This window comes from Tamandua tetradactyla, chromosome 6 (assembly GCF_023851605.1).
Source record: "Tamandua tetradactyla isolate mTamTet1 chromosome 6, mTamTet1.pri, whole genome shotgun sequence".
Taxonomy (NCBI): Eukaryota; Metazoa; Chordata; class Mammalia; order Pilosa; family Myrmecophagidae; genus Tamandua; species Tamandua tetradactyla.
The window spans coordinates 149090988-149117687 of record NC_135332.1 but is presented as its reverse complement, the minus strand read 5'-3'; the positions used below and the strand labels follow the sequence as shown (position 1 = coordinate 149117687).

The 26700-nt window shown below is 39.1% G+C and overlaps 2 protein-coding genes and 1 long non-coding RNA gene across 7 annotated transcripts in view; 2 read left to right on the top strand and 1 right to left on the bottom strand.

Annotated features, from left to right (window-relative positions):
• LRP12 (LDL receptor related protein 12) overlaps positions 1 to 3878 on the top strand; it is a 61578-nt gene extending 57700 nt beyond the window's left edge. For all 4 annotated transcript variants that reach the window (XM_077167452.1, XM_077167451.1, XM_077167450.1 and 1 more), the window contains one exon: positions 1601 to 3878. In XM_077167452.1, the coding sequence (XP_077023567.1) occupies positions 1601 to 2467 (867 nt within the window). In that variant the 3' untranslated portion in view covers positions 2468 to 3878. The remainder of the gene's footprint in view (positions 1 to 1600) is intronic.
• Positions 1186 to 19343, bottom strand: LOC143688943 (uncharacterized). 2 transcript variants are annotated; one of them, XR_013178394.1, is made up of 4 exons: positions 18826 to 19339; positions 17517 to 17628; positions 16606 to 16715; positions 1186 to 2422 (listed from the first exon to the last, which is right to left on the bottom strand). It is a non-coding gene; the product is annotated as an uncharacterized LOC143688943 (long non-coding RNA). The 2 variants fall into 2 exon arrangements; XR_013178395.1 differs by lacking the exon at positions 1186 to 2422 and adding an exon at positions 7014 to 7035 and having other exon boundaries at positions 18826 to 19343.
• The window catches only part of DPYS (dihydropyrimidinase), an 88172-nt gene continuing 79656 nt past the window's right edge, over positions 18185 to 26700 (top strand). The window contains exon 1 of the mRNA XM_077167454.1: positions 18185 to 18586. Within this exon, the coding sequence (XP_077023569.1) occupies positions 18323 to 18586 (264 nt within the window). The 5' untranslated portion in view covers positions 18185 to 18322. The remainder of the gene's footprint in view (positions 18587 to 26700) is intronic.

Genomic DNA, 26700 nt, shown 5'->3' with positions numbered 1-26700 from the left:
TTTTGAACTAAGTAGAGAACTTCATCTCACCCTGAGAGAGTGTCCCGTTAAAGTCAGCGTTAAGTGTGCTGCAGTCGTTATGGTAGTGACAGTGACGGAGCCTGTAGTTCACTGTTCGCCGGAACAGCGTGGGGCTCCCCTGCAGCCCTAGAGCTCAGATGCTGAACATCACAGAGGGTCAACCTAAGGAGAAGTTCGCTAAGGACTTGAGCCACTTAAAACTGTATATATATAAATATTATTAAGTACTATTTAATTGGTAAATAATCTTTCTCGTTTGGGTAGCAAATCCATGTGTGCTTTTACCTAAATTTCTTACCGACAATTTTTGCTTTATTAAGGTTAGACTATGAAATATTCCAGATAGTGGCTTCTTAGCTATCCCTAACCTAAACCCTAACTATGAAATATACCCAATAGTAGCTTCTTAGCTTCCCATGAGTTATATTCTGGGGGTTGTGTTCAGAAGGCCTACGTGGAAATCACAGAAAAATGCAGTATGTGTCATGAAGAGGGATGGATAACAAATGCTATCACATCTTCCTTTTTCTCTTCCCTTCTTTTTATCTGTGAGGGGAGAAGTCAGAGGCATTAGGATTGACAGGGGGAAGCTGGATCATTTTTTGGTGTGGATAATATCAATTCACTATTGTTTCCTGGAACTACTGTATTTTAAATACTAAATTTCAGATTGATAAAAACAGTAGTTTGAATTCTGTTACACTAGCTGAATAACCACTAGATGGCGCTGAAAGATTGTGTATATCAGTACTATAGGTTATAAAAATAACCCATAAACTCATTTCATCTAGAATAAAGAATAGGCTTTTCTTTCAGTTGGGTAAGCTAATTATCCCCAAATATGCTAATTAAAGATCACCATTTTTCAAAGAATGGTTTATGTTTATGTTTTAACATTAAACTATAGAAAATAAAATGTCATCTTTAAGATTGAGATGGAATCCAAATGTCTCTGATACCATTGTGTAGCGCTATTCTTTGGAATTTTTGTTTTTTGTCTTGTTTTTTTCCTGTGCCAATTTATAAATCTGTTAATTCCTTTATTTGTGACACTATAGATAAATCCTCAGTATACACTCATTCAGCAAATCCTTGAGAACAAATCTGTGAAATAAAGTTTTCAAATGTTTAGGAATAGTTTCAAGAATCATTTTCAGCCTTGTAAATCAAGTCAGTTTATTCTGTGTTTTTTAAAAAACAGCAACAGAAAGGGCTTGGTTTTCACCTCCTTTAGGGAATTATGGTGGAGATCCTTTCACTTTTCTAGCTATAGAAGTATCAGTTATTTTATTTTCCAGTTTTGATGTTCTTTAGGATTGGCTTACTAGGGGGAAAAAAGTGAAGGTTCTAAAACAAAATAGCTATTATAATTTACATTAATATACTATTTTAAAGTTGCATATATAAAATGAAGTATCAAGAAAACAGGTTACAAATTAGATTCTGTAGTGGAGTGAACCTTTATAGATGAGAGACTTCAATTTGTCCTCTCTCGACCTTAATAATGAGTAATAGAACTTGTTAATTCCATCTTAAAACCTTGCTATTAGCCACCTTATGATCTTTGCTTATTTTGTAGGCTTCGGTTTTGGAAAACCTGAGGCTAGCTGTACGATCTCAGCTTGGATTTACTTCAATCAGGCTTCCTATGGCAGGCAGATCCAGCAGCATTTGGAATCGTATTTTTAATTTTGCAAGATCACGTCATTCAGGGTCATTGGCTTTGGTCTCAGCAGATGGAGATGAGGTTGTCCCTAGTCAGAGTACCAGCAGAGAACCTGAAAGAAATAATTCTCACAGAACTTTGTTTTCCATGGAGTCTGATGACACAGACACAGAAAATGAGAGAAGAGATTCGGCAGGAGCATCTGGTGGAGTGGCAGCTCCTTTGCCCCAAAAAGTCCCTCCCACAACAGCAGTAGAAGCAACAGTAGGAGCATGTGGCAGTTCCTCCGTCCAGAATACCCGAGGGGGGAGTACAGATAACGGAAGGGAGGTGCCCGGTGCAGAGCCCCCAGGTGTGAGTCCAGCACGCCACCAACTCACAAGTGCGCTAAGTCGTATGACTCAGGGGCTTCGCTGGGTGCGCTTTACCTTAGGGCGATCGAGCTCTGTAAATCAGAACCAGAGTCCTTTGAGACAGCTTGATAATGGGGTAAATGGAAGAGAAGAAGATGATGATGTTGAAATGCTAATTCCAATTTCTGATGCAGCTTCAGACTTTGATGGGAATGACTGTTCCAGACCTCTTCTTGATCTTGCCTCAGATCAAGGACAAGGCTTTAGACAACCATTTAGTACAACAAACCCTGGAGTACGGTCCAGTAATCGCGATGGCCCCTGTGAGCGCTGTGGTATTGTCCACACTGCCCAGATACCGGATACTTGCTTAGAAGCAACACTAAAAAATGAGACAAGTGATGATGAGGCTTTGTTACTTTGCTAGGTACGACTCAAATAAGGGAGATTGTATACAAGTTGGAGCAATATCTATTCATTGTTTTGTAACTTTACAATTAAAACTAGTTTTAGTTTAAAAAAAAAAAGAACAAGATGCAGGGTGATTTCTTATTCTGTGTTAGCCTGCATGATTGAATTAAATATTTCTTGTAATTTTGAACTTGTAGAGTTTACTATTTTAGCATTTACAAATGCATTATGTATTCATATTGTTCAATAATGTTCTTCCATTTGTTTCTAATTATTTTTATCCTGGTACTGTAGTTCACAGTAGAAATATGGCTGCTGAAACTCATTTGACTCAGTTTATCTATCTTATGTTTTAGGTTTATTTGTACAAATAATATCTTCTTTTAATTGATCCCTTTATGCTTTTGCCAACACATCTTGGAACTTAATCTACTAGATGTTAAGTTGTTAATGTACAAGAAAAAAATCCTTATGACTGCCTGTGTTTTTATTTGTATAAAATTTGTCTAAATAATATTGGATTTCCTCATAATATGAACTTGTCAGAGGGAGAAAAATAATTCCTCTAAACATTTTTCTCTTATGTTTAACATACAGTGATGTGAAATTTAGAGAGTTAAATTAATGGCAAAAACAAAACTTTTATAGATTTTCTAATCTTGACTTTAATACTCTAATGTGGTACAAACCAAATAGTAAAATCCCAAGTCATTTCTTTTTTCATGTCTTTTAAGTGGAATTAAGTGGATGAAAATATTCTATGCATTAAATCTTGAACTTTATAAAACATGTACAAAAACTGTACAAGCTAAGCTCCACCTGGTAATGTCTTCCCCTGATATAGGGTTATGCTTGTATTGGACCCTAGGGATTTGCACTACAATCTTATCAAGGTCTCAGCTGAGTTTAGTGAGTTTACTTTAAATGCTGTTACTTGCTACCACAATGACTATATTTTTCCATTGCTTTCTTTGTTTTGGCAAGGAGGTGCATTTGTGTTATAATTTGAAATTGCATTGCTGGTTTCATATTTATTTGTTGTATTTAAAGATTGCATTATTTTAAGAAGTGATTTTTTTTCAATGTATTTTATTCATTGTGGGGGGGATCATGCTACATGTTGAAGAAGAACAAATTAAGAATTCACCCCCCCCCTTTTTTAAGTAGAGTGAATTGGAAAATCCTGCATATTTTTTTAATTGTCAATTCCTGTTTATTTATTCTTTAGCTGTCTGTCTTAGTAGCTTAATGATTGAGTATGAAAAAATGTACTTGTGTGATTATTGCTATTTATTAAATTTTAAATACTTTGCTGAATGTCATTTTAAAGCATGTTTGAGGTCTTGTGTATTTGTCATGTTATGCTGTCAGGAAGAACTGACTAAAATGTTTTAGTATGTATCAAAAATTAAAATGATTTTTTTTATTGCCTTGAGGTACTTTTTAAATCCAAGTTGCTCTTGGTTTTTGTGAATTTTGGTGTATATACAAATGCAATCCATAAAATATGTAATATGTCTAGAAAAAATTAAAGGGGGAAAGGATATTCTCCCTAAATTATTTTATATAAAGCGGTAGCTTATCCAAGTGCTTGAGTGTAAGAATCCCTGAGGACCTGAATATTATTTTGCCTTTGAGAAAACTTCCTTTTAGTTGATGTATCTTGTAAGATGCAGTAACTCAGTTCCCTCTTTATATTGTTTTCAAATATTCTACTAACAGAATTCAGGCTACCAAGTTCATCATTTAGATCCTATTAATAATGTACTATCATGTATAGGGTTGTTGTTTTTTCAGTTTTCTGGCATGTGTTTTAAATTATTTTTTTATTAAGTCATTTATCCTCCTGATTAAAAGTTATGTCTGCCTCCTGGCCCTGACTGTCATCTTTTTAGTTCCCTTTCGAGGAGACAAAAACCAATACCAATTTTTGTATATCCCTCCAGAGATACCATATACGTACTTAAATGTATCCACATATATAAATGCCATATTTTTTGGCAGTGAAAATTGTAGTATACTACACATACTTTTCTGTACTGTTTTTCAAGGGAAAAAGTGGCATCTAATTAGACTACAAGTATTAAAAGTAAAGAGTACTTTTGTTATTGTTTCACATTTAAATCATTGTCTATCTTGATTTTAGGGCTCTTCCATTATTTTTCCCAGACCGGCACCTACTTTTTCCAAAACTATTTATTAAATAAATAATTTGAAATGGCACTTTTATCAGATAGTAAATTCCCATATTATTTAGTATGTTTCTAGATCCTAAATTCTGTTCTCTTCAACTGATCTGCCTTTTCTGTTTTTAAACCAGTTCTTCACTGTTTTAATAAATGTAGCTTTAAAATCTGTTTCACATATTCTTGCTTATTTTTCCACTTGAACTTTATAATCAACTTGTTGAGTTCCACAATAGCCATTTTTTTGGACAGTTTAAAGTACATAGATACTTAGGAAACTGATCATGTTGAAGCTTTTTATCTAAATCTTGGTACCCCTAATTTGTTCACCTTTTACTGTTTCCTTCAGAAGTGTTTTAACTTTTACTTTACAGAGATATACATTTTGTAAAAGTTTTTCTTAGGGAATTTTGTTTTTTTCATGACCAATTATTAATGAAGTCCTTCTGTTTTATAATTTAACCTGATTTTAGTGTATATTAAAGCTAATGATTTAATTATGTTAACTTTGTATCCAACCACCTGAATCCATGTTCTTCATTTGAAATAGTGTTTTAGTTACTATTTAAACAAGCTTAACAATCATGTCTTCTGCAGACAATGATAACTTTCATTCCAGTTTGCATACCTCTTTTTATGTTATTTAATTGCATTGTCTAGTTATTCTAGAATAATGTTAAATAACAGTGGTGATAGTGAACTGGGTTCAGATAGATACATTCATGTTAAGGAAGTGTTCATTGATCCCTATTTTTCTAAACATTTTCATCAAAAATGCATGATGAATTTTATTACATGCCTTTCCCACATCTAGGGAGATGATCATATGATTTTTCTCCTTATATATTTTAATATGATGAATTATATTAATATATTTTGTAATTTCTAACCATCTTTGCATTCCTGAAATAAACTCTACCTGGTCATGGTGTATTCTTTTAATTTATTGCTAGATTGTGTTTCATGCTTTATTCAGGATATTTGCATCTGTATTCACTAGTGAAAATAGTCTGTAGTTTTCTTTTTTTTTTTTCTCCACTATCACTGAGGAGTTTTATTATCAATTTTAAACATGTGACCTAAAAAGAATCTGGAAACTTTTCTCCTTTTTCTTTGTTCAACATTGGAGTAATCTGTTCCTTAAAATTTCAGTGAAATTATCAGGGTATGATGAAAGGAAGTTTGGGCAACTCTGTTCATGTCTTCTGTGGGAACTGGTCCAGGTAGGTTTGTATCTTAACTGAGATCAGAAGTCATCCATTTCCTCCAGGTTTTCTTTCCACCTAGATTTGAGCAGTTATCTCTTCTGCTTCTTTCCTCCCTATTATGACTTTATTTATTTGTTTGTTTTTTTATTATGCTCCCTTATTTTCTTGATTAAGATAAATAACAGTGAGCCTTTTGTGTGTCTGTATAATTTTTGGTGTCTTTGGATGTCTATTGTATAATTTTTCTGCTTTCTAGAAAAATTCTAGTTAATAACCACTCTAATAAATTCCCTCCTTTTTGCTCTCCTTAAATTTAAGTTGTTCTTTGAGTGGGGTAGTTGATTCATTTATTCTCAGTCTTAATTACATCAGACTTTAAGGTGTGGGTGGGCCTAATGCTGAGCACTGCTTAAGCTGTTGTGTCATTACTATTATTTTCTAGATGTGCTGCCCTTTCAGTTTTCATTTTCTCTTTGTCCCAAGCAAGCAATTTATAAAAGGTTTGTTTGTTACTTTTTTTTCTTTGCATTTTAATTCTTCAGATAAGGGAAATTTTAGTGTGGGCGATACCTTGTTTTCTAATTCTCATTAACTTTTGTTTTAATGAATGGAGATCAGAGGTGTTACATGTATGAAGTCCACTTTGGAAAGCTTATTGTCTTTTCTCAATTTTTAAAAGATTCCAGGAGCACTTAAGAAAGATGTAGTCTTTTTTCAGGGTATGTTTTAAATAGATTTTATATTTCTCTCATGTTATTTAAATCTTCTATGAAGTAAGTACTTTGTCTTAACGGTTTATCAGTCAGACCTCCCATATTTGTATGAGAGAATGAAAACAAAAGAGGCTTATCAGAAAGGTTCTTTAGGGCCAGCAGCCCCTTCTTAGCTCATGTCATATGCTAGGACTCAGCACATAAGCACAGAATGAAGGGGGTGGGGGGGGTCCCTCTAAAAGCTGTTGAGCCTTTAGCTTATATATACTACCACTATCCCCATCATCAACTATTAGGCTGAAAATGTGAGAGTAAGAGATGAAGGAGTACATTCAGTTCATTAGGTATTTATTGGGTACCTGCTGTGACTCAGTGCTGTTCACAGTGCTTTACCCATTCAGGCTGCTCAGACCGCTCCCCTGAACTCCAAGGGAGAAGTCAGCAACTTGATGCGACCTGTTTCACTCAGGTTGGTCCCTGTTTAAAAATTGATAGATGCAGGCAGCAGAGAGAGTTATTTTCTCAGAAAATCTGAACTTCTGATCAGTAATAGCATACAAATTCTAAAATGCATGTGGTGATATTGATATGAATTGAAAGGTGACTGCATTTTATTCTAAGAAAATTAGCAGTAAAGGTGGTATAAAGAGGTAAAGAAATGCACAGAATGTTAGAGCCAGAAGGGACTTTTAAAAATGAGAGAGTGACGGCTGATTAATCAGGAATATACGCCAAAGAAACCTGTATTTATTATATACCTCTAAGTTATATATGCACTCAAGTAAACTCAAGCCCTGTATACATGGTGTACCATTATGTGATGTTACAGGGTTTTTCTTAAAAAGTCATTCCTGGCATTTTTTAATACATATTTGCTCCTAAATGTGAGTGTATGTACCATGCTTGTGACATCAAAGACCATGTCCAAAACCCTTAGCTACCAGCTGCTTTGTTACTGCAGGAAAAAATGTTCAAAGCAAATAATAAGGATATTTACAATTGTTGAGTGCCTGTCATCTGCCGGGTCCTTTATATTTATCTTTGGAATCTTCAGAGTTCTATGAAACTATTTACTCAAGGGCATAGAGCCATTAAGGACAGAGTTAACCTTAGTCGTGTTTGACTCAACTGTTGTCTTGTGAGTGAGGTGGACAACAAAGTGAAGTCACACCATCAATTTGAAGGAATATCCACCTTCAAATTGAAGTTGAAGACCTGTTAAGCAAACTCCACTGTAAACTTGCTAAGCTTCAGCTTCCCCATCTTAAAATAAGTATAATAATAGCTACCTCATAAGATTATTGTGAGGAATAAATTAAGGTAACAAAGATCAAGGGCTTAGCACATGTCCTGGTTATTGCTGCATAAAAAACCACCCCCCAACGCTTCTTAAAACAATCACCATTATGCAGTTTGCTCACAAATTGATCATTCAGGCACAGCTCGGTGGACTTGGCTCATCCCTACTCCTTTTGGCATCAGCTGGGGCTGGAAGATATAGTCCCCAAAGTCCACCTGCATGGCTGGCTGGCAAGTCAGTCCTGGCTGGGAGATCCATCAGGGCCACCAGCCAAGAGCCTTGGATCCTAACTATATGGGCCTCTCCATGGGGTTTCTCATGCTTCTTTATAGCATGGAAGCTAGGATCCAAGAATGAGTGCTCCGAGACTGGGGCAGAAGCTGCAAGGCTGCTTATGACCTACTCTCAGAAGTTCAAGCATGCCTCTTCTATATTGTAATAGTCAATACAGTCACTAAACCAATTCAGATTCAATAGGAAGAGAAACAGACTCCACTCAATATTAGCAATAGTAAAGAATCTGTAGCCATTTTTAATCTACCACAGCGCAGTACCAGATGCATAAGTAATACTAAATTGCAGTTTTTAATTTTGGTTTTTGCTTCTTTTTAAAATATTTTATTGAACTATCTTCATGCACCATACAGTCCATCCAAAGTATACAATTAATGGTTCACAATATCACATAGTTGTGTATTCATCATGATCATTTTTAGAATATTTGCATTATTCTAGAAAAAGACATAAAGAGAAATGAAACAAAATACATCACATACCCCTTACCCCTCCCTCTCATTGACCACTAGTGTTGCAATCTACCCATTTTTTTACCCCCTAGCCCCCCCACTATTTATTTATTTTTGTCCTTAATTTTTTACTCATCTGTTAATACCCTGGATAAAGGGAGCATCAGCCACAAGGTTTCACAATCACACAGTCATATTATAAAAGCCATATAGATGCCAATCATCTTCAAGAAACAAGACTACTGGAATACAGTTCAACAGTTTCAGGTATTTCCTCCTAGTTATTTTAATGCACTCTAAACAGGGATATTTATAATAATATATAAGAATAACCTCCAGATTAACCTCTTGACTCTATTTGAAATCTCTCAACCACTGAAACTTTATTTTGTTTCATTTCTCTCTTCCCACTTTTGGTCAAGATGTCTTTTCAATCCTTTGATACTGGGTTCTGCTCATCCTCAGGAGTCAGGTCCCATGTTGCCAGTGAGATTTACACCCCTGGAGTCATGTTCCATATAGCGGGGAGGGCAGTGAATTCACCTGCTGAGTTGGCTTAGAGAGAGCCCACATCCAAGCAACAAAAGAGGTTCTCGGGATGATTTTTAGGGATAATTATAAATAGACTTAGCTTCTCCTTTGCAGGAATAATTTTCATAGGGGCAAACCCCAAGATCAAGGGCTCAGCCTGTTAAATTGGTTATCACCAATGCTTGTGAGAATATTGGGAATTCCCCAGGTGGGGATGTTTAATATTTCCTCCTTTCTCCCCAGTCCCTCAAAGGGACTTTGCAAATCCTTTTTTATTCTCTGCCCAAATTACTCTGGGATGTATTGGTGCATCACACTAACTTGTACAAACCAACAAGATCTCACTCCCTATTCAAGATTCCTTGTACTTATGGTGTTCAAATAAACTGATCATATAAGTTAAATTAGATAATGTGCTACCAAAAATATAAATTTTGCACAAATAAACATCTCTTCCTTTGGTCTCACACAGCAGTTGAAGTTTTAAATTATACACCATATCATTCTTTACCCTGTGTGTTAGGGTTCTCTAGAGAAACAAAATCAACAGGGAACACTCACAAATACAAAATTTATAAAAGTGGCTCTCGTGACTGCAGGAACGCGGAGTCCAAAATCCATAGGGCAGGCTGTGAAGCTGACAATTCTGATGGAGGGTCTGGACGAACTCCACAGGAGAGGCTCACCAGCCGAAGCAGGAAGAGAGCTTGTCTCTTCTGAATCCTCCTTAAAAGGCTTCCAGTGATTAGATTAAGCATCACTCATTGCAGAAGACACTCACCTTTAGCTGATTACAAATGGAATCAGCTGTGGATGCAGCTGACATGCTCATGATTTAATTCTATGAAATGTCCTCATCTCAACAGACAGGCCAGCACTTGCCCGACCAGACAAACAGGTATCGCCACTTGGCCAAGTTGACACATGAACCTGGCCATGAGACCTCGTATTCTGATTTACTTTCATTCCATCCAGATCAGCTTCATTCATATATCTAATCAAAGTCTGATCAACTTTTCAACTTTTTTAAAAGTATAGGGTAATGCTGACTTTCATAGCCTCAGAGCTCTCACTCAGAGCCTCAGGTCTCACACAAATACCTGAAGTTCCAGGGAATGACCAGGTTATACACAAATTGCATCTCAGAATTTAGAAATAACAGTTACAACTCCAGAATAGATGTGACTGCTGTAAGAGCTTACAATCAAGACCTTTACAATAGGGGTGTAAATTTCCCTGGCAATGTGGGACATGACACCTGGGGATAAGGCTGGCCCCTAAAGTCATGAGGTCAGCAATGCCTTCTTGACCAAAACAGGGAAGAGAAATGAAACAAAATAAAATTTCAGTGGCTGAGAGATTTCAAATAGAGTCAAGAAGTTATTCTAGAGGTTTCTCTCATGCAAGCTTCAGCCAGATATTGCAAATGGCAGTAGTATGCCAGGCCCCAACCAACAGTATTCCTGAAAACCCTAAAGAATACCCTGGGGTCTATCTAAGACTCTATAAAAAATTTACCTACTAAGTTTATTTTTTCAGAAACTTCAAGTCTCCAGATGGCTCCGATGCCAGATAAACCCTGAAACCCAGTGGTACAGGTCTCTCCAGGTCCATCTACCAGTTGCGTTCCTCTACCCCATAATGTCAGCATTCTTCCTCAGCACAAAGAATGGTCATTTCCTAAATATCCCTGAAGATTGAGAGAATGATCAAATGAGAGGGAGGAGCTGTAACTGAGAAGTTAGGATTTAACAAATGATTTTGACCACTGATTCGTTAATTAGATATTTTTTAGTTTCTAGTATATTAGAATAGCCAGAAAGAAATACTTGAAATTGGTGAACTGTAATCCAGTAGCTGTGATCTTTATAATGATTGCATAACTATATAGTTTTTATCGTGTGACTGTGTGAGTTCAAAACCTTGTGATGACACCCCTTTATCCAGTGTATGGGTAGGTGAGTAATGAAAAAAAGACATACATGGTGAGGAGATGGACTTTTTATTTTTTGATGGCAAATTGCTGCACAAACCATCTTGATCTGTTCAAGATACCATCTAGTGGTTTATTTCAGCACTACAATTGTGTATTTTGCAACACAATAGTTAATATTTGCTTTTCCTAACACTCACATGAACTTCCTTCAAGATAAAGTGCGTATTTAAAAGTAAACGAGGCTTGTTCAGAACATTTCCATCACCCCAGAAAGGAGCCCTTATGTTAACAATAACTCTCAATTCCCTCCTCCCTCCATCCCTTGGAAACCATTAATCCACTTTCTGTCTTTATGGATTTGCCTATTCTGGACATTTCATATGAGTAGGATCATACAATTAAAAAAAGAGTTCAAAAAACAAAAAAAGGAAATGAGACCAAAGCTGAGTTTGAGGCTCTTAAGAAATCTAAAAGAGACTCATGGACCAAACATTAAAGGCCTGTCAAAGAGCATGGTCCTGTAAAGTCGACGGGGTGAAAACGAAAACAAAATTGAACTCTTACTCAATTTTGCTCCACCGTGCTTTGTGATAAATTTTTAAATACAAAGATGAGTATGATACCAGTTCTCAGATTAGTGCCCTTAAGCACACGATTATTTAACAGATGGATAGTGAAGTATTTTATCCTTGACCTACGACATTTTCACCGTTTACCAGGTCTGGTTCAAAAGGAGTATCTCTTACAGTGAAAGAGTAATTGGAAGTGAACAATATTTTCTACAAAGATGGGAGATGTTTGCCTCAGTCACCTTCTATTTGGTAAAGTTAGCTGGCATAGTGCGGTAGTGCAAGGCTCTAAGGTTCTAACTTGAGAGGGAGTGATCTGAGATGGGTAAATAGGGCTACACTTCACCCTCTGTCTGGGTCTCCTGCTCTTGCTTTTACACTGATTCCTCCAACATCTCTGTTATCAGAGCCTTAGCATCAACCTGGCACGTCAATTTAAAAGTGTTGCAAAGGCCCAGCAAACACACCCTACACCCTTGCTACAGCCCTGGCTGTGGTTCTAGCTGCCTGAATTCTTGAAAAAGTAGAATAAATCCACTAAGGCCTGCCTCTGAGTCAGTCTTTTTTACTTTAGACCCTGACAGCCTCAAAAGCTTTTGTTTTATCTCCTAGACATAGAGGACAGGAACAGTGCTGCCACTTGGCAGCTGACTTTCAGAACCAAAGTAGGTAAACTCTCCTGCAGCTTACTTTGTATCCAAGCTTAAAGTTAAATGTGTCATTTAAAAACAAAAAAAAATACAAATAACAGGAGATCAGTGGGTGCCAGGATCCAGCGTTGAAAAGGGATTTACAGCAAAAGGGCATGAGGAAAGTTTTTGGGGTGATGGAAGTGTCCTTTCCTGATTGGGGGCAGGGGGGAGGCTTACATGGCTGTGTTTGTCAGATTTCATAGACCTGTATGCATAAAAAGTGAATTTGACTATGCATTTTGCTATATTTTCATTTAAAAATAAAAATACATAAAATATAATATTCAAATCTTCTTTGGTCTATGTAGCAAAAATCCAAGTAATATTTTGTTCAGATATTTGCTCTTGCGCCTTAAAAGATTCTTCTCAAAATTAGTGGAAGTATTTCACAAACTTGTAGCTCTTGTTAAAAGGTACAATTTAATGAGAAAAAAGTTATTAGAATATGGAAATCAACAGTTGGCTTTCCTAATAATAAAAACTCACAAGTACAGTGCCACAGGCTTTAAATGAGTTATCTCATTTAAAGTTACAGACACCCTACGTGTTGATTACCATCATGAGGGGGAAACAGAGCTTTAGAATGAAAGGTTAAGAAACTTATCAAAGAAACTGTAGATAACAGGTGATGAAGCCAGAACTCAAATCCAGGACTGTTTTGCTGCAAAGTGCAAGCTTAAAACCACTTTATTAGACTCCTTCTCATCAAGGGGGCACTTTCATAATTTTCCCAAACAGTATTATGTTGCCGGAATATATTTTGTTATGAAAGCTCAAAGCAACTTGGAAATCATGATATAGTATGAATGAATTAAAAGAGCAGGAGGATTTCTGTAAACACAAGTTACTGCTCCTGGCAGAGTGGCCAGAAGACCCTGCAGGCTGAGTGAGGTTTTCCTCTCCCATCACTTAAGAAGGCAGTGATGTTCTGTTCAGCCACCTAAGAGGGACAACGATAGGCAGTGCAGGAGGCTGAATTATGGCCTCGTAGGAGATCCCGGTCCTACTCTGAACTTTTAAATGTTCCCTTAGATGGCAAAAGGGACTTTGCAGATGTGATGAAGTTAAAGATACTGAGATGGGAAGATTATCCTGGATTATCGGGATGGATAAGAACACGTGTTCTTATAAGAGGGAAGGGGAGGGAGATTTGACACCAAAAAAGAGAAGGGGATGTGATCAGAAGACACAATGGAGGTCAGTGGCCACAAGCCAAGGAGGACCAGCAGCTGCCAGGAGTTGGGCAAGGAATAGGATTCTCCCCTCAGAGCTTCCAGAAGGTGTTAGCCCTGCTAACACCTTAGCATTAGCCCACTGAAACTAATTTCAGACTCCTGCACTCTATAACTAAGAAAACAAATTTGTGTTCTTTCAAGCCACCAAATCTGTAGTGATTTGTTTACAGCAACCATCAGAAATTAATCCACACTGTTAGTGCAAACTTATCCAGGATATGCTTGAAATAGCCAGTTCAGCATCAGAATCTCTTTTAAAAACAAAAGAATAAGTGAACAACACCACAAACTAAACAAAACACATAATACCAGACTGTATAGGAGATAAAAACTATTTTAAAAGTATGTGCTTGCATTTCTTGGAGTTACACAGTAGCATGTGCTGAAAGTTTTGCTACCTTAGGTCATTGTTGGTGTTTTGAATCTAATCCCAGTAATTTTGTTATAGGAAAGACTTCTTTACAATGCTTTTTGTTTTTCTTTAGCACTCATATTAGTCACCTGAACAAAATCAAACAATGGCTCCACGATATTTAGATGACTGTATGAACCAGCTTTGAGGCAGCGTATCAGAAGAGATAGAGGCCAAAAGTGTCAGGAACCTGGGATTTCATTTCAAAATAATCATTTCTCCATTTATATGACCTGAGACCCAGGTATAGCCAGGATATGAACCCAGTTTACATAATGGGTAAATCCAAGGTTTAGGAATGAAAGACTTGGCTCCAATATTTACTCCCATGTGATCTTGGTCAAATCAGTTAACCTCAAAAGACTCATCTGTTCAAGGGGAAAATAGTATTTAGCTCTAAAACTTGTGAGGATTAAGTAAATAATATAGGTAAGGAATTTGGCTCAGTTACTCACTTGACATAAATGCTCAATAAATTTTTAACTACTGTTGCTGTTATTGTTATTCAGGTCAACTATTTGTACTTCTGTCCAGGAACAGTTTCAGTGCCCTCTGGAGCTGTGCAATGAGTTAGCACTCTCTCTCTGTCCCTATAAAATCAGGGGTGACCTTTCCTGCCTATCATGCACGTTACTGCTCAGCAGTCATAAAAAAATGTTGACCCTGTTGATCAGCCAAGCTCTATAAAACTAGTCCTACCAAGAACTAGCCCTCGGTTGACTGCAGATTTTGCATTCAGCACCTTACCCAATTAGGGACCAGAAATAAAACAGTCCTGAATCTAGAAAGTCTGCTTGGTCAACAATCCACTCATCATGACCCAAGAGTTTAATTTTAGGACTCTCTGGATGGGCTTCTTGTTCTTGTTCACAGATTCACATAACTGTAATGAGCAAGGGTGGGTCTCAACTTAACTCCTTGTTTTTCAGCTGAGGAGACTGAGCCCTGAGCGGAAGGGACTCGCTCAAAGTCACGTAAATTCTGGCTGCTGGACTCCTTTCAATAAAAACCAAACCACTTAGTGAAGAAAGTAGCCCGCTTGATCCTCTGATCTTTCTGGCCTTTTAAGTCCATCAGTCAGGACAGGGGAAGGTCTTCCTGACAAATTGCTCTTACCTAAACTCAAAAGCAAATGGGTTCTTGGGGGTTAAGTGTCAACAATCTTTTTAATCCTCCTTTAAAATGCAAATACTCATCTGAGGAGTAATGCCTTCTCAGACCTATACCTTCTGAGCAAGGTATAATCCAACCTATACCTTCCCCAGCAAGAAGACTGCAAAGCAGCAGGTGCCCTACTTCCCCACTTCCTTGCATTGCCAACATTGTGCCTCAATAATACTAGTTTAGTGCTAACTGAGGGCACTGAGTGTCTGAGTAAGGAGGTGACTGAATGGGATGGGGAAAAAAAAGGGAAGATGAGGGTATAGTGAAGGCAAACTTTCTCGGCAGTGAAAAGAACTGAACCTCCCATCATGCAAACTGCTACGGAGGAATGATGACTAGTAAAGGTGGCTGGAAACCCTTTTTGTAAGCCAGCATCCCTTAAACTTAATTTCCTCTCCTCTCATTGCTGTCGTACAGTTCAATAAGTCATTTCCTCCTGCTTCAGTGACATTCCGACACACTCCCTTTTCTGATAAAACTTTGAGTTAAATTTAAATGTGGGAGTCGTTTTGTATTACAGGGCATTTCGTGATACAAAGTATCTAAGATAAAGAAGTCTTTGAAATGATGAGTCTAGACAGTTTTAGAAAAGATGACACAACGCACTGATATCCAATCCTATTTTCCTAAGCTGATGCTTACTTGTACAGCTTCTCAGTTTCATTATATCTGTGATTACTCCTTCAACTTTCACATAAAGGACTTTATGTCAAATTGCACAATTTTTCTGCTTTGACCGCCAAGTCTATAGAATGCTAAATTATTGATGCTTTCTAATTTTTAATCATTTTGAGGTTTGTGTAATCTGAGACTCAGAGACATTTGGCAATAATAATATCTTGCATTCCACTATTGAAATTGCTATCTCCCAGGTCACATGTGACCACCTAGTCTCCAAACCCAAATATCTTCTCAGTCTGTTAGTTGACTGTTGAAAGTGACAGAAGATCCAAAGAAAACCAGAGTAAACAAAAAATGAAAGGCATGGTTGGGTTCAGGTGCTCAAATAACATTGTGAGAACCCAGCATCTCTCTTCTTTCTTCCCTGGTCCCCTCTGTGTTGTCTCTGTTCACAGAAAGGCTATTTCCTTGCATTGTCTAGATGCTCCCAGAAGCCTCTTGTTGAACTCCCCCTAGATTCAAGTACAGCAAGAAAGAACAAGCTTCTTGGCTGGTGAACCTAACAAAGGCCTTGGGATCTGCTCTCACGTGACATTTGCTGGAGGCATGTGCCCATCACTGAGCCCTGCTGTGATAGACAGCCTAGGTGAGAAGCTCAGTCCAGGAGCCTTAGGTGGCATCAGTTTCACTAAGGTAAGTACACTGCGAAGGTGGTGGTGGTGGCGGCGGAGTGGGGGTAGGATGGGGAGATTGGAATTTCTCTCCAAAGAAACTCGAGCTACTGTTAACCAGAACAAGGAATAGAATATATGCTGGAACAACAAATATCTCTTATACTCACCAACTCTCCTGCTTGTCTTGCCTTACTTAGAATTCTGCATCCCTGTTGCATCACTCAGTGCTCTTGTATCTTTTTTTCTGTCCACTCTTGCTGTCTCTCCTCTTCTTAGCCTGTAAATAAAGATATATCCATAGTTCAGCCTGACCCTATCCTTTCTAGCTTAACCAAATGGAGTTCAGACTCCTAAATTTGCATCAACTCCCACCTCATCACCTCTACCTATAACACTATTTCTTCTTCTCACCCCTTATTTCAGTTTTCTAGGCTGCTGAAAGCAGATCCTGTGAAGTGGGTTGGCTTAAACAATAGGAATTTATTAGCTTACAGTTTGCCGCTGAAAAAATGTCCAAATCAAGGCATCATCAAGGTGCTGCTTTCTTCCCTAAGCCCTGCTACTGGTGACCCTTGGCTCCTCTGCCACACGGCAAGCCATATGGCAGCATCTGCTGGTCGCTCCCTTCTCCTCCAGATCTCCTTGATTTCAGCTTCTGTGGCTTTTTCTCTCTCTGTGTTCACTCCAGTTATAAAGGACTCCAGTAATAGAATTAAGAACCATCCTGAATTAGGTGGGTCATACCTTAACTGAAGTAGCCTCCTCAAAATTCCTACTTACAGTGGGTCCACAACCACAGGAATGGATTAAATTTAAGAACAGGTCTTTCTGGGGTCCATACAGCTTCAACCCACCAACCCCCTCATATCTAGATATTCATATTCTCTATATCCTGGTTAAAATAGCTCTTAGTGAATCCTCCATAGCTAAGCCAGAAATAAACTCTTTCCTCTAAACCCATATCTTCACCCTCTCTCAAAGATGGAATTAAAATTAAATATATATATATATATATATATTGAAATATGTGTGTCACCACTGGTTTCTCGTGGAGGGGATGTTGCTTATTTTCACTTACCCCATGTAATGCTCACCCCAGCCAGTCCTTACGTAGCTCGTATTTGTTAGGTAAATTTGTGTAGCACGCCGCATGTGTTCATTTGCATTCACATCCATCTTTATAGTTATTTCTCAAAGCAAATATGGAGGGAAAGTAAGAACAAGAGTTTTGTCAGTTTTATATTATGAGATAACTGAGGTGCCAAGAGGATAAAAAAATTTAGCTGATGACCTTTAACCTCGTTCTGTGGAAAAGCTGGGACCAAAATCCTAGACCTGAGAGTTTTAGTTCCTTTTTCCAAGGAAAAACTTGGTGGTACCTGTTAAATCATTAAAACCTGGAGAACAGTTGAAAGCAAGTCGTTTTAGTTTCAAACAGATTTAATATTTTACTCTGAACTTGCACACACTGTGTCTGATGCTTTGTTCCTCACGCAGTTAAACCCCTCACTGAGGGAAGAGATGAGGTGGATTCTTTCCCCAAAACGCTTTCTCTTTCGGAAAAGAAATATCCTTCACTTTTAAAATTTCAAGCGCTTTCCCTTCCAATGGCGTAGGATCGAGGGTGACAGAGCTTTGGGAAAGAAGGGGGCTCCTCTGCGGGGCCGCCCGCCCTTTAGACTGCAGCCCTGCCCTCCCCGGGGGTGGAGCCGGCCTCCCGCGGCCAGGTCAAAAACCCGGCCCAGGCCGCGCCACTGCAGACCTGACGGTCGTTGGTAGCGTGCCCGACACCGGGACTGTCCGCGCGGACCCTCAAGCAGCGCGACCCCGGCTGGCTCAACACAGCCCCTGAGACCGCCGGCCCGGAGCCCCGCGCCCCTCGCCATGGCTGCGCCGTCGCGGCTCCTGATCCGAGGGGGTCGCGTGGTCAACGACGACTTCTCTCAGGTGGCCGACGTGCTGGTGGAGGACGGCGTGGTGCGGGCGCTCGGGCGCGACCTGCTGCCACCCGGGGGCGCGCCCGCGGGGCTGCGGGTCCTCGACGCCGCCGGCAAGCTCGTCCTGCCCGGGGGCATCGACACGCACACGCACCTGCAGTTCCCCTTCATGGGCACGCAGTCCATCGACGACTTCCACCAAGGCACCAAGGTACCCCGCCCCGCACCTAGGGACCGACACGTCGCGCTGGCGCAGTGCGCGGGGACTGGGGGGGGCGGGGGGCGCGGCCCGCGAGCGACTGTGGGGCTGGGGTTCTCGCTCTCCCAGTTGAGCTCCCTCCTTCCAGGCACCCCTTTTCGGTCGCGGCAGCCCAGCCTTGGCTCAGCCAGCCGCCCACTGCTCCTGGATTTAGGGAAATTGACAAGTTTTAATGCAACCTATTCCCTTACCTTCCTTTCTTTCCAACCCATACCCCAAGAATCCTCCAATTTCGTTCGAGTTCTGAGAAGCGAGGCAGTTCCACAAGTCTTCCATAAAATCTATAGAATCGATTTCTTAGGTCTGCACTCCCAGCCAACTTCTCTCATCTTCCACCCCCAACCCAAACCAAGTGAAAAACCTGTCCACCGAGTAGCTAATGCCTTGACTCAAGGTTACCAGTGTGTGGTGGCAGGTGAAAAGTATCTGAGTTAGGGCCGTATGGGCTGGAAAGCCCACTGCATCCTCTTTGCCCGCCTCCCTCAGGTCCTGAAAGAATCTACCAGAAATAGTCTCCCAGTGTCCACACTTGCTCCAGGGCAACCGCAGTCCAGCTCTTTAGGAACTGGTTTGCCCCAAGGACGTATCAGCGAGGGACTCCGATTCTTGCCGATTGAACACTGCACTTTTTACTGGGGAGGCTGGTCGGAGCACCAGTTTCCGGGTGGTCAGATTATAAATCCCCTGAAATATATGTCACCGCTGGCTCTGAGCTCTTGAGGGCAGAAATATCGTTGGTCTTTGTCACTTACCCTTCTATGCAATTCCTACGGACGTCGCCGAAGACCAATCCCCTGGCAAGACGGGGTTTGGGTTTCAATGGGCACAGAGGCCTCAAAACTTGGGATCAATGAAAGGTATATAGGGAAGCCCCCCCACCCTCACTTCCACCCCCACCGCCCAAAAATCCTGCAGACAACATCAGGAGTTGAATATGGCAGTTTTACAGAAACATCACAAAGTTAAAATTCTGCTCTGAGCATCTCGGCAAAGCCTAATCCATGCCCTCCGGAGTCTTGTGTTTTGGGGCTGAACTGAGAGATAGAGGCTCTTTCTGAAGTGAAAGGGCGTTGACTTTCCTAAAATCAAGGCTTTTGCCCAGAGCAATCCAGGAGATTTTCCAGAGGACATTGATGTATGAAATGGGGGGGGGGGGGGGGGGGGGGGGGCTTTTTAGTTCAAGCATAGGCTCTGCAGTCTTTTAAAGCAGTCTTGAGGATAGTTTCTTTGCCTAGCCTACTGATAGTCTGTTTTACTCTATTTACACCCTTCCACACCCCATATTCGCAATTTTCTGTGATTGGCAGAATACTTAACAGAAAAAGAGAGTTGACTCATAGAGGTGGGTCTGAGTAAGGCTGCACACACCAATATTTGGAAAGCTTCTTCCTAGTTACTAGTTAATTCCTGGTTAATTATCAATCTTTGTCAGTAGATCAATGAGCATAGTTTTTTGTAGGACAGATCATTATCTATTTTGAAAATTGACAAAATTTGCTTTGGATACTCATTTTCCTTTTTGGCTAAAAAGTGAAATATGCTAAACTTTAATGAATTTGTTTTTACATTTTAAATAAAAATCTGATATCAAAGTGATATACCATTGTTATAGACATTTGGAACAAACAATAGGAAAGCAGAAAGAAGAAAATATTACCCCTAAACCCTCTCCATGGCAACCACTATTTTCATGCATTGCCTTTATACTTTATTTTATGTACTCAAGCTCATATTGTGTAAATATGTGTGAATTTGTGTGTGTACTTATATATAAAATTTTGTAAACTTTGTTTTCACATATAGTAAAAGCTCCTTCTGCTAGTACAGACTCATCATTAATAAAATGCTTTGATGCCAGTTCTTCTAGCACTATTTTCCCCCCTTACAGCTCAGCAGTGGCTTTCATTTCTCCTTCTCTCATCAGGGTTCCAGATGAAGCAACCCAGAGCAAGTGCTTGGAAAGTAGTGGGCAAAAGACATTCTCTTCCTTTCTCAAGATTTATAGCCCATGCCCCAAGGCCTTGGGAGGGTCTCACTTGTTCTATCTAGTCCTTGACCGTTCTGGGATTCGTTGTATGGAGGGATTTACAATTCCATACTGAGACGGCTTGTCCTTATAGCATACTGTAGTCTGTTATCTGAAAGGACTTAGCTAGCATCTAATATTTTATGGTGCTCAAAGACTTTCAAAACTAAGCAAAAACAGCTTTGTTCTTCATGAGTTTAGTGCCTTGAGCAGAAAACAACAGGGTCAAAGATATTAAAGTCAATGATTTACCAAGCACCAAATTCATGTTGAATATTGAACTACTTGTAAAGGGGCTGAGTTGCACAAGTATATTTTGGAATTGGTTGTCTTTGTTCAGATTCCAGCAGATAACTGGCCTTGCCCCTCTCCCCACCAAACCTTTCATGAAAGGGAATAAGATACGTCAACCTAGATAAACATGTGCATTGACATCTCTTGGCCTGAGTTCTGGAAGGAGGGCATTCTGGGGTTATTTTATGCTCTTTTTTAGAGTCCTCACAATAATACCCAAGGCAATGTTGGTGGGTCCCTGGCTTGGGGAAGTTGGAACAAAAACCTTTTGTACATGTTGGTTTTATTATATATTAAGCTTGAAAAAGGTTTTCTTATTAATAATGATATGTAACATTTATTTCATCAAGAACTTGCTATATCCAGGCATTGTACTAAATTGTGCCTTGTCGTCCAACAATCCCAGGTACCATTGTCTACTTCTTGAATTGAAAGGAAACCATAAGCCTGGACCCTCGGATTACACAGCCGGTAGGAGGCTTTCCCAAGCCTGGGTTGTCTGAGACCTCTCCTGCCAGAGAGAGCACTTACCTCTAGGCTCTATGTCTTTCCGAAGTGACTACTGAAAAAAACATCTAATGTTCAGATATATGGCAGGAGTGACAGATGAGAAAGCCATGTAGGTTGCATGCTAATATGAAATGGCATTTCTCAAAAATAGAGGAGCAGCATTCTTAAGAAATGCAGTAGGCTTTCCCATTCCCAATGCTGGAGGTACTTGAGGTATTCAAAATAAATACACATTTATTGATGTGCAGGGATCAGCTTTGGGAGGCATTTGTACAAGCCTTATAGCCATAGCATCTCATAAGATACAGAAATTAGGTACCTTAAATACAGAAAGCTATAAAAGTAAAAATGATATATCATGCTTTCAGGAGTTGGGCTCCCAGACATTAGACCAATAGTTGTTTGCTTTCTGTATCCACCAGACTGACCATTTAAAATATATGGCAAATAGAAGGGATACCGCTTGTGGTATTCTAGTTATTGATCACTAGTTTGTGATGGGCCCAATTTTAAAAAGGAAATATAGGACCAACCAAATGTTACATATTTTGTAAATCTAATAATTCAACTCAGAGGCTGCTTTAAAGCCTATAATTGATTTGCTTAATTACAGGTAAAAGCTTTTTCTCTGATGTAACTAATGGATATAATTTCTTTAAAGAAATCATATTTCATTTGGTTGATCTATACTAGATAATAATTCAGTATCCACGAGGAAATGCAATAGGTTTTATTATTCAAATGAATATTGCAAATTAGGTAAACCTGAAGAAATTATGACTTCGCTTTCATTACATCCTGTAATAAGAAAGTGAATCACAAGAGCTGAGCAAGTTTCCAAATAAATAAATATATATATAAATATATTTATATTCAGACATATATGTAGGTTGGAATGGCTGACTCATTAAAAGCATCATAGCATCAGTAGCTGGCAGGGGATCAACTTAAAAAAAAAGAGAGTATATGCAGCACACACTCTCTTTTTTTTGTATAGGACAAATTATAAAGAGAAGAAATTACACTTTGCTTCGGAACTCTCTGGTAAAATGCCATCGAGGTGATTACTTGCAGTAGGGCTGTGTGAGGCATGTGACCAAGCACACATCTGCGGTTGTATTTATAGAGCTGCCTCACCTTGGGGAAGAGACATGTTTCAGAAAACTTGGTTGCAAACCAAATCTCCTTTTTGTTACTTGCCAGAGCCCTGGTCTGGACCTTGTGAGTTGTTCCAGCTCCCTGGTCTACTGTGTGACCTTGGGCAAGTCACCTCCTCTCTCCTAACTGTCATCATTTCATTATTCATAAAATGAGGAATTGGTTACAAGAACAACTTCAATTAAAAATATATTTCAGAAAATTATGAAAACTATGTATTCATCATCCGGCCCTCAGCAAAATGCTAGAGCATTATATTCACTCAATAAATATAAACTGAATGAATAAGCTGCTTTTTTCCAAGGCAAATATAGAAATATATAAAGAAAAATAATATTTAAATCACCTAGAATTTTGTTAACATTTTGGGATCCTTTCAGGTTTTTCCTTCTTTCTCTCTCTTTTTTTCTGGCATAGTCAAACATATTTTTCTGCTGCCAAGTTGTGCCTACTGTTCACAATCCAGTTAGCTTTCTCTGTTAAACATTTCATGATGTTCTGTAATACTGTTGGTAAATGTGATTTTTGTGGACCCATTAATTCCTCTGAAGTGGAGGCCAAGATCTTTCTCTTTAGCCTTGGCATCTCTTAAGCATCAGGCCTTCCTTTCTGCCTGTGTGCAAATATCACAACCCGGAGGGCCCACAAGGATCTCAAACACAGCATGTTCCAAATCTAACAATCCTCCCCTCCAAGGGCCAGACCCATCATGTTTCATCATCCAGTCCCCTCACTGTCAACAGCTCTGCTGTCATCATCTCATTGCTGGACATTTCCGTGGTTTCCAGTTTGGGGCTAATATGTAAATAATGTTATGACAGCCGTCTTTGTGTATAAGTCATGTGCATATTCTTGATGATTGCTTTAGGAATCAACCCCTACAGTGAAAATACTGGGCCAATGAGTATTTGACACATTGTACAGGAGTTTCATGCATTCATTCAGATTGTTCTCTCATTTATGCTCCCACCATCAATGTATCATCATACCCATTTCACTACGTCCTAGCCAACAGTGGATATTGACTTTTTACGAAATCTCTGCCAATTTAATAGAAAAAATAGAAAAAGGGTTTGTAATTCTACGATTTTCATGAATGGCTACTTGCTGATTACCAAGTATACCTTTTGACTGATCAGAGGAAGGAAACAAACCATCTAATAAATTAATTTGAAGTCATTTGATATAAAATAGGGATATGGCGCTATTTAGAGTATTGTGTGTTTGGAATCCTTTCTTTGAACTTTACAGAATCTAGAACTTTCAGTTTTCACTTTTGAGTAGTCACATTTTTCATTACTATAACGTGTTTATTTTCTCCTTCAACCGCTCTAAGTTTTCAGTGTCTAACAGGAAATCTAGAAATAAAGGTTTTCATGATGCTGCAATCTAACACCGATTAACCCCAAACTAAAAGTTTTTCAAGTTGATGTTTAGGTCCATTAATCCACTCAACAAATATTTCTTGGAAACCCACTAAGTGCCAGGCATGTTGCTGGTGCCCAGGGTGGGTGGAGTAGAGGGTTACAGATATGAAAAGCATGATCCTTGTTCTTAATGGCAGACAGACTGGAGAAAAATGGATTTAGTAATAATTTATCTGGGCTTTAATGATAAATTTTCTGCAGTAGAAATTTGGCCATGTAGGTTTGATATTTGTGATTGGGATGATTTTTGAGTGAACCTGGGAGTCAATGACACAATGACATCTGTTTTTTTTTCACTTTGCCAAGTCACCAGTCATTATGGCTTGCACCACCAGGCTGTTTTTCTGAGCAAGTTACTGGGCTGATAAGTGAACCTACTCACCTGCCCAGCATCTGCACCTCCACATTGCTTGAGAGTTGCTTGAACATTGCTTGAGCTCTCGTGCCAAATAATATTGAGGGAAGACACTTAAATTTTTTATTTAAACTTCATTGCGTCTACCAGAGAAATTGTCTGCTATAAAGATATTCATGAGTTCCTGAGCAGTAAAGATCTGTTGTCCACACACAAAAGAAAAGATCCTAAAAATTAGATTGAACCATTTTGTTTAAATCAAGAAATAGACTTACTTATCTTTTAAAAGTCCTACTTAACATTGATTAGGCAGTGGGCTTTGAACAAAGCTGAACGTTCAGCTTCAATTATGCCCAGAGTCTACATTTCATATAACATTCTCATCTAAGAATCTATGGAACCACATGGCCGGGGCTGACAATTGTTTCTACTAGAACAGCAAATCATCATAATTGTTCCATTTCCTATAATTTAGGGGAACATTCATTGGCTCCTCCCTGACTTTCTTCCTTAAACATTGACCAAAGATTCATATGCATTGTAATAGGGGCATATAGAGATGCAGACAACATCAAATAAACCAGAATAGCTGGGGGGTCAGGTAAAGTTCCCCAGATGATTCTAATGTATAGCCAGGGTTAACAACCACTGGACTAGATGGAGGAATCAAGCAGGGATCTGAAGGCACGTGGGTGGAGGTCTCTCTCTGAGGTGGAAAGGAACCCAGAATTCTCAGACCAGAGAGAGGGACAGTGTCACTGGAGTGGGATGAATGAGTTGGGGCAGGGGTAGGGGGAGTGGCTCAATATGAAGCTGAGGAGACAGCCATGGTTAACGTCATGCTGGGCCTTCGGGGCAGTATCATCATTGTTCTTCCTTCATCCTAAAAGCAAAAGGAAGTCACTGGAAGACTGGAAGAGGCAAGCCTGATTGGAGACAATGTGAGAGTGAAAAGGCTATTGCACTAGTCCATTTAGGAGACCATGAAGACAGCACTGGGTGGTGGAGGTGAAGGAGCAGGAAGTGGTGAGACTCATGGAGGATGTAGATGGTGGCCTCGGGAGATTTGCTGATGGATTGAATTTGAGGCGTCAGGGAAGAGGAGTAGTGGGGGTCAAAGGTGACTCTCTAATCTCTGCTTGGCACAGCTGAACAGATAATGGTGTGATCACTATCTTGAAGTTGGGGAGCAAGGGGGAAAGTGTGGGGAGGTCAAGGCAGAGGACCTCTTTACAAAGCTGAATCTGCTTCAGGATTTAGAATAAAAATTGGGATCATGAAGCTTGGTTTTCATAAGTGTCATTGACTATGAGGAAGCTGAAAATTCAGCCAAATGTTTTTCTCCTTAAGGTTCAAATATACTGTTGGGTTTCTTTTTTGTTTTCCTTGGGCTTAGCAGGATTTCAGAGGAACAAAGTCACTTGTTCCAGGATGAGTTTAGAAATGAAAATTCATGCATGGGTTGGTTTCAATAATGATTTACAACCTAATACATTCTCTTTTTTTTTAACCTAATACATTCTTACATAAAACCTTGTGTTATGTAATATTGTAACCCACTGTTGGTTAGAGTTTATCTCAATTTATGTTTCATCACATTTGCACCTGAGATAGCAATGCTCCCAGTCCCCTCAAAAGAAGATTTTAGATAAATTGGAATGTTTTCATGGGAGGACAGCCAAAGAAATTAGGAGCTGAAAGAGTTGATTTATGAGCCAAGATTAGAAAAGGTAAATGCACTTTGGCTAACTGACAAAAGTGTAAAGAACTCAACCAGGAGTAAAAACAAAATAAACAGTTAGGTTTATAAGGGAAATGAAAGAAAATTTCACCCTCTACTGGTTCTCCTTCTCGTAACCTGCTTCATTGTTCAGATGTTAGGTAAAAATCCTGTAGAGCATTTCTAAAGTGAATCTAAAAGCATCTAATATTACAAGCAAATAAATAGTGCAATTGTCTAAACTTGTCCAAGAATGGAATGCTCTGATTTGCTGGTTTTCTGGAAATAGAACAACTATTGTAACCACGAAGGTAAAAATGAACAAATGATCATGATTACTGATGTTTTTTTTTCTTTACTGCAGAAGAGCCAGAGGTTAAAACTGAAATTACTGACACTCGACTAGTCTCACCTGTGTTTAAACCTACTATTGTAAAAGTCATTCTAGCTTAGTCTCAGCCCTGTTTATTCTTGGTATTGCAATGGTAAGGAGTCCATCTCCCCTTGTGTGAATCCCTAAAAGCCCTGAGCTCCTTAGACTCAGGGAGACGGTCTGGGCCAGGGGAAATCTGATCT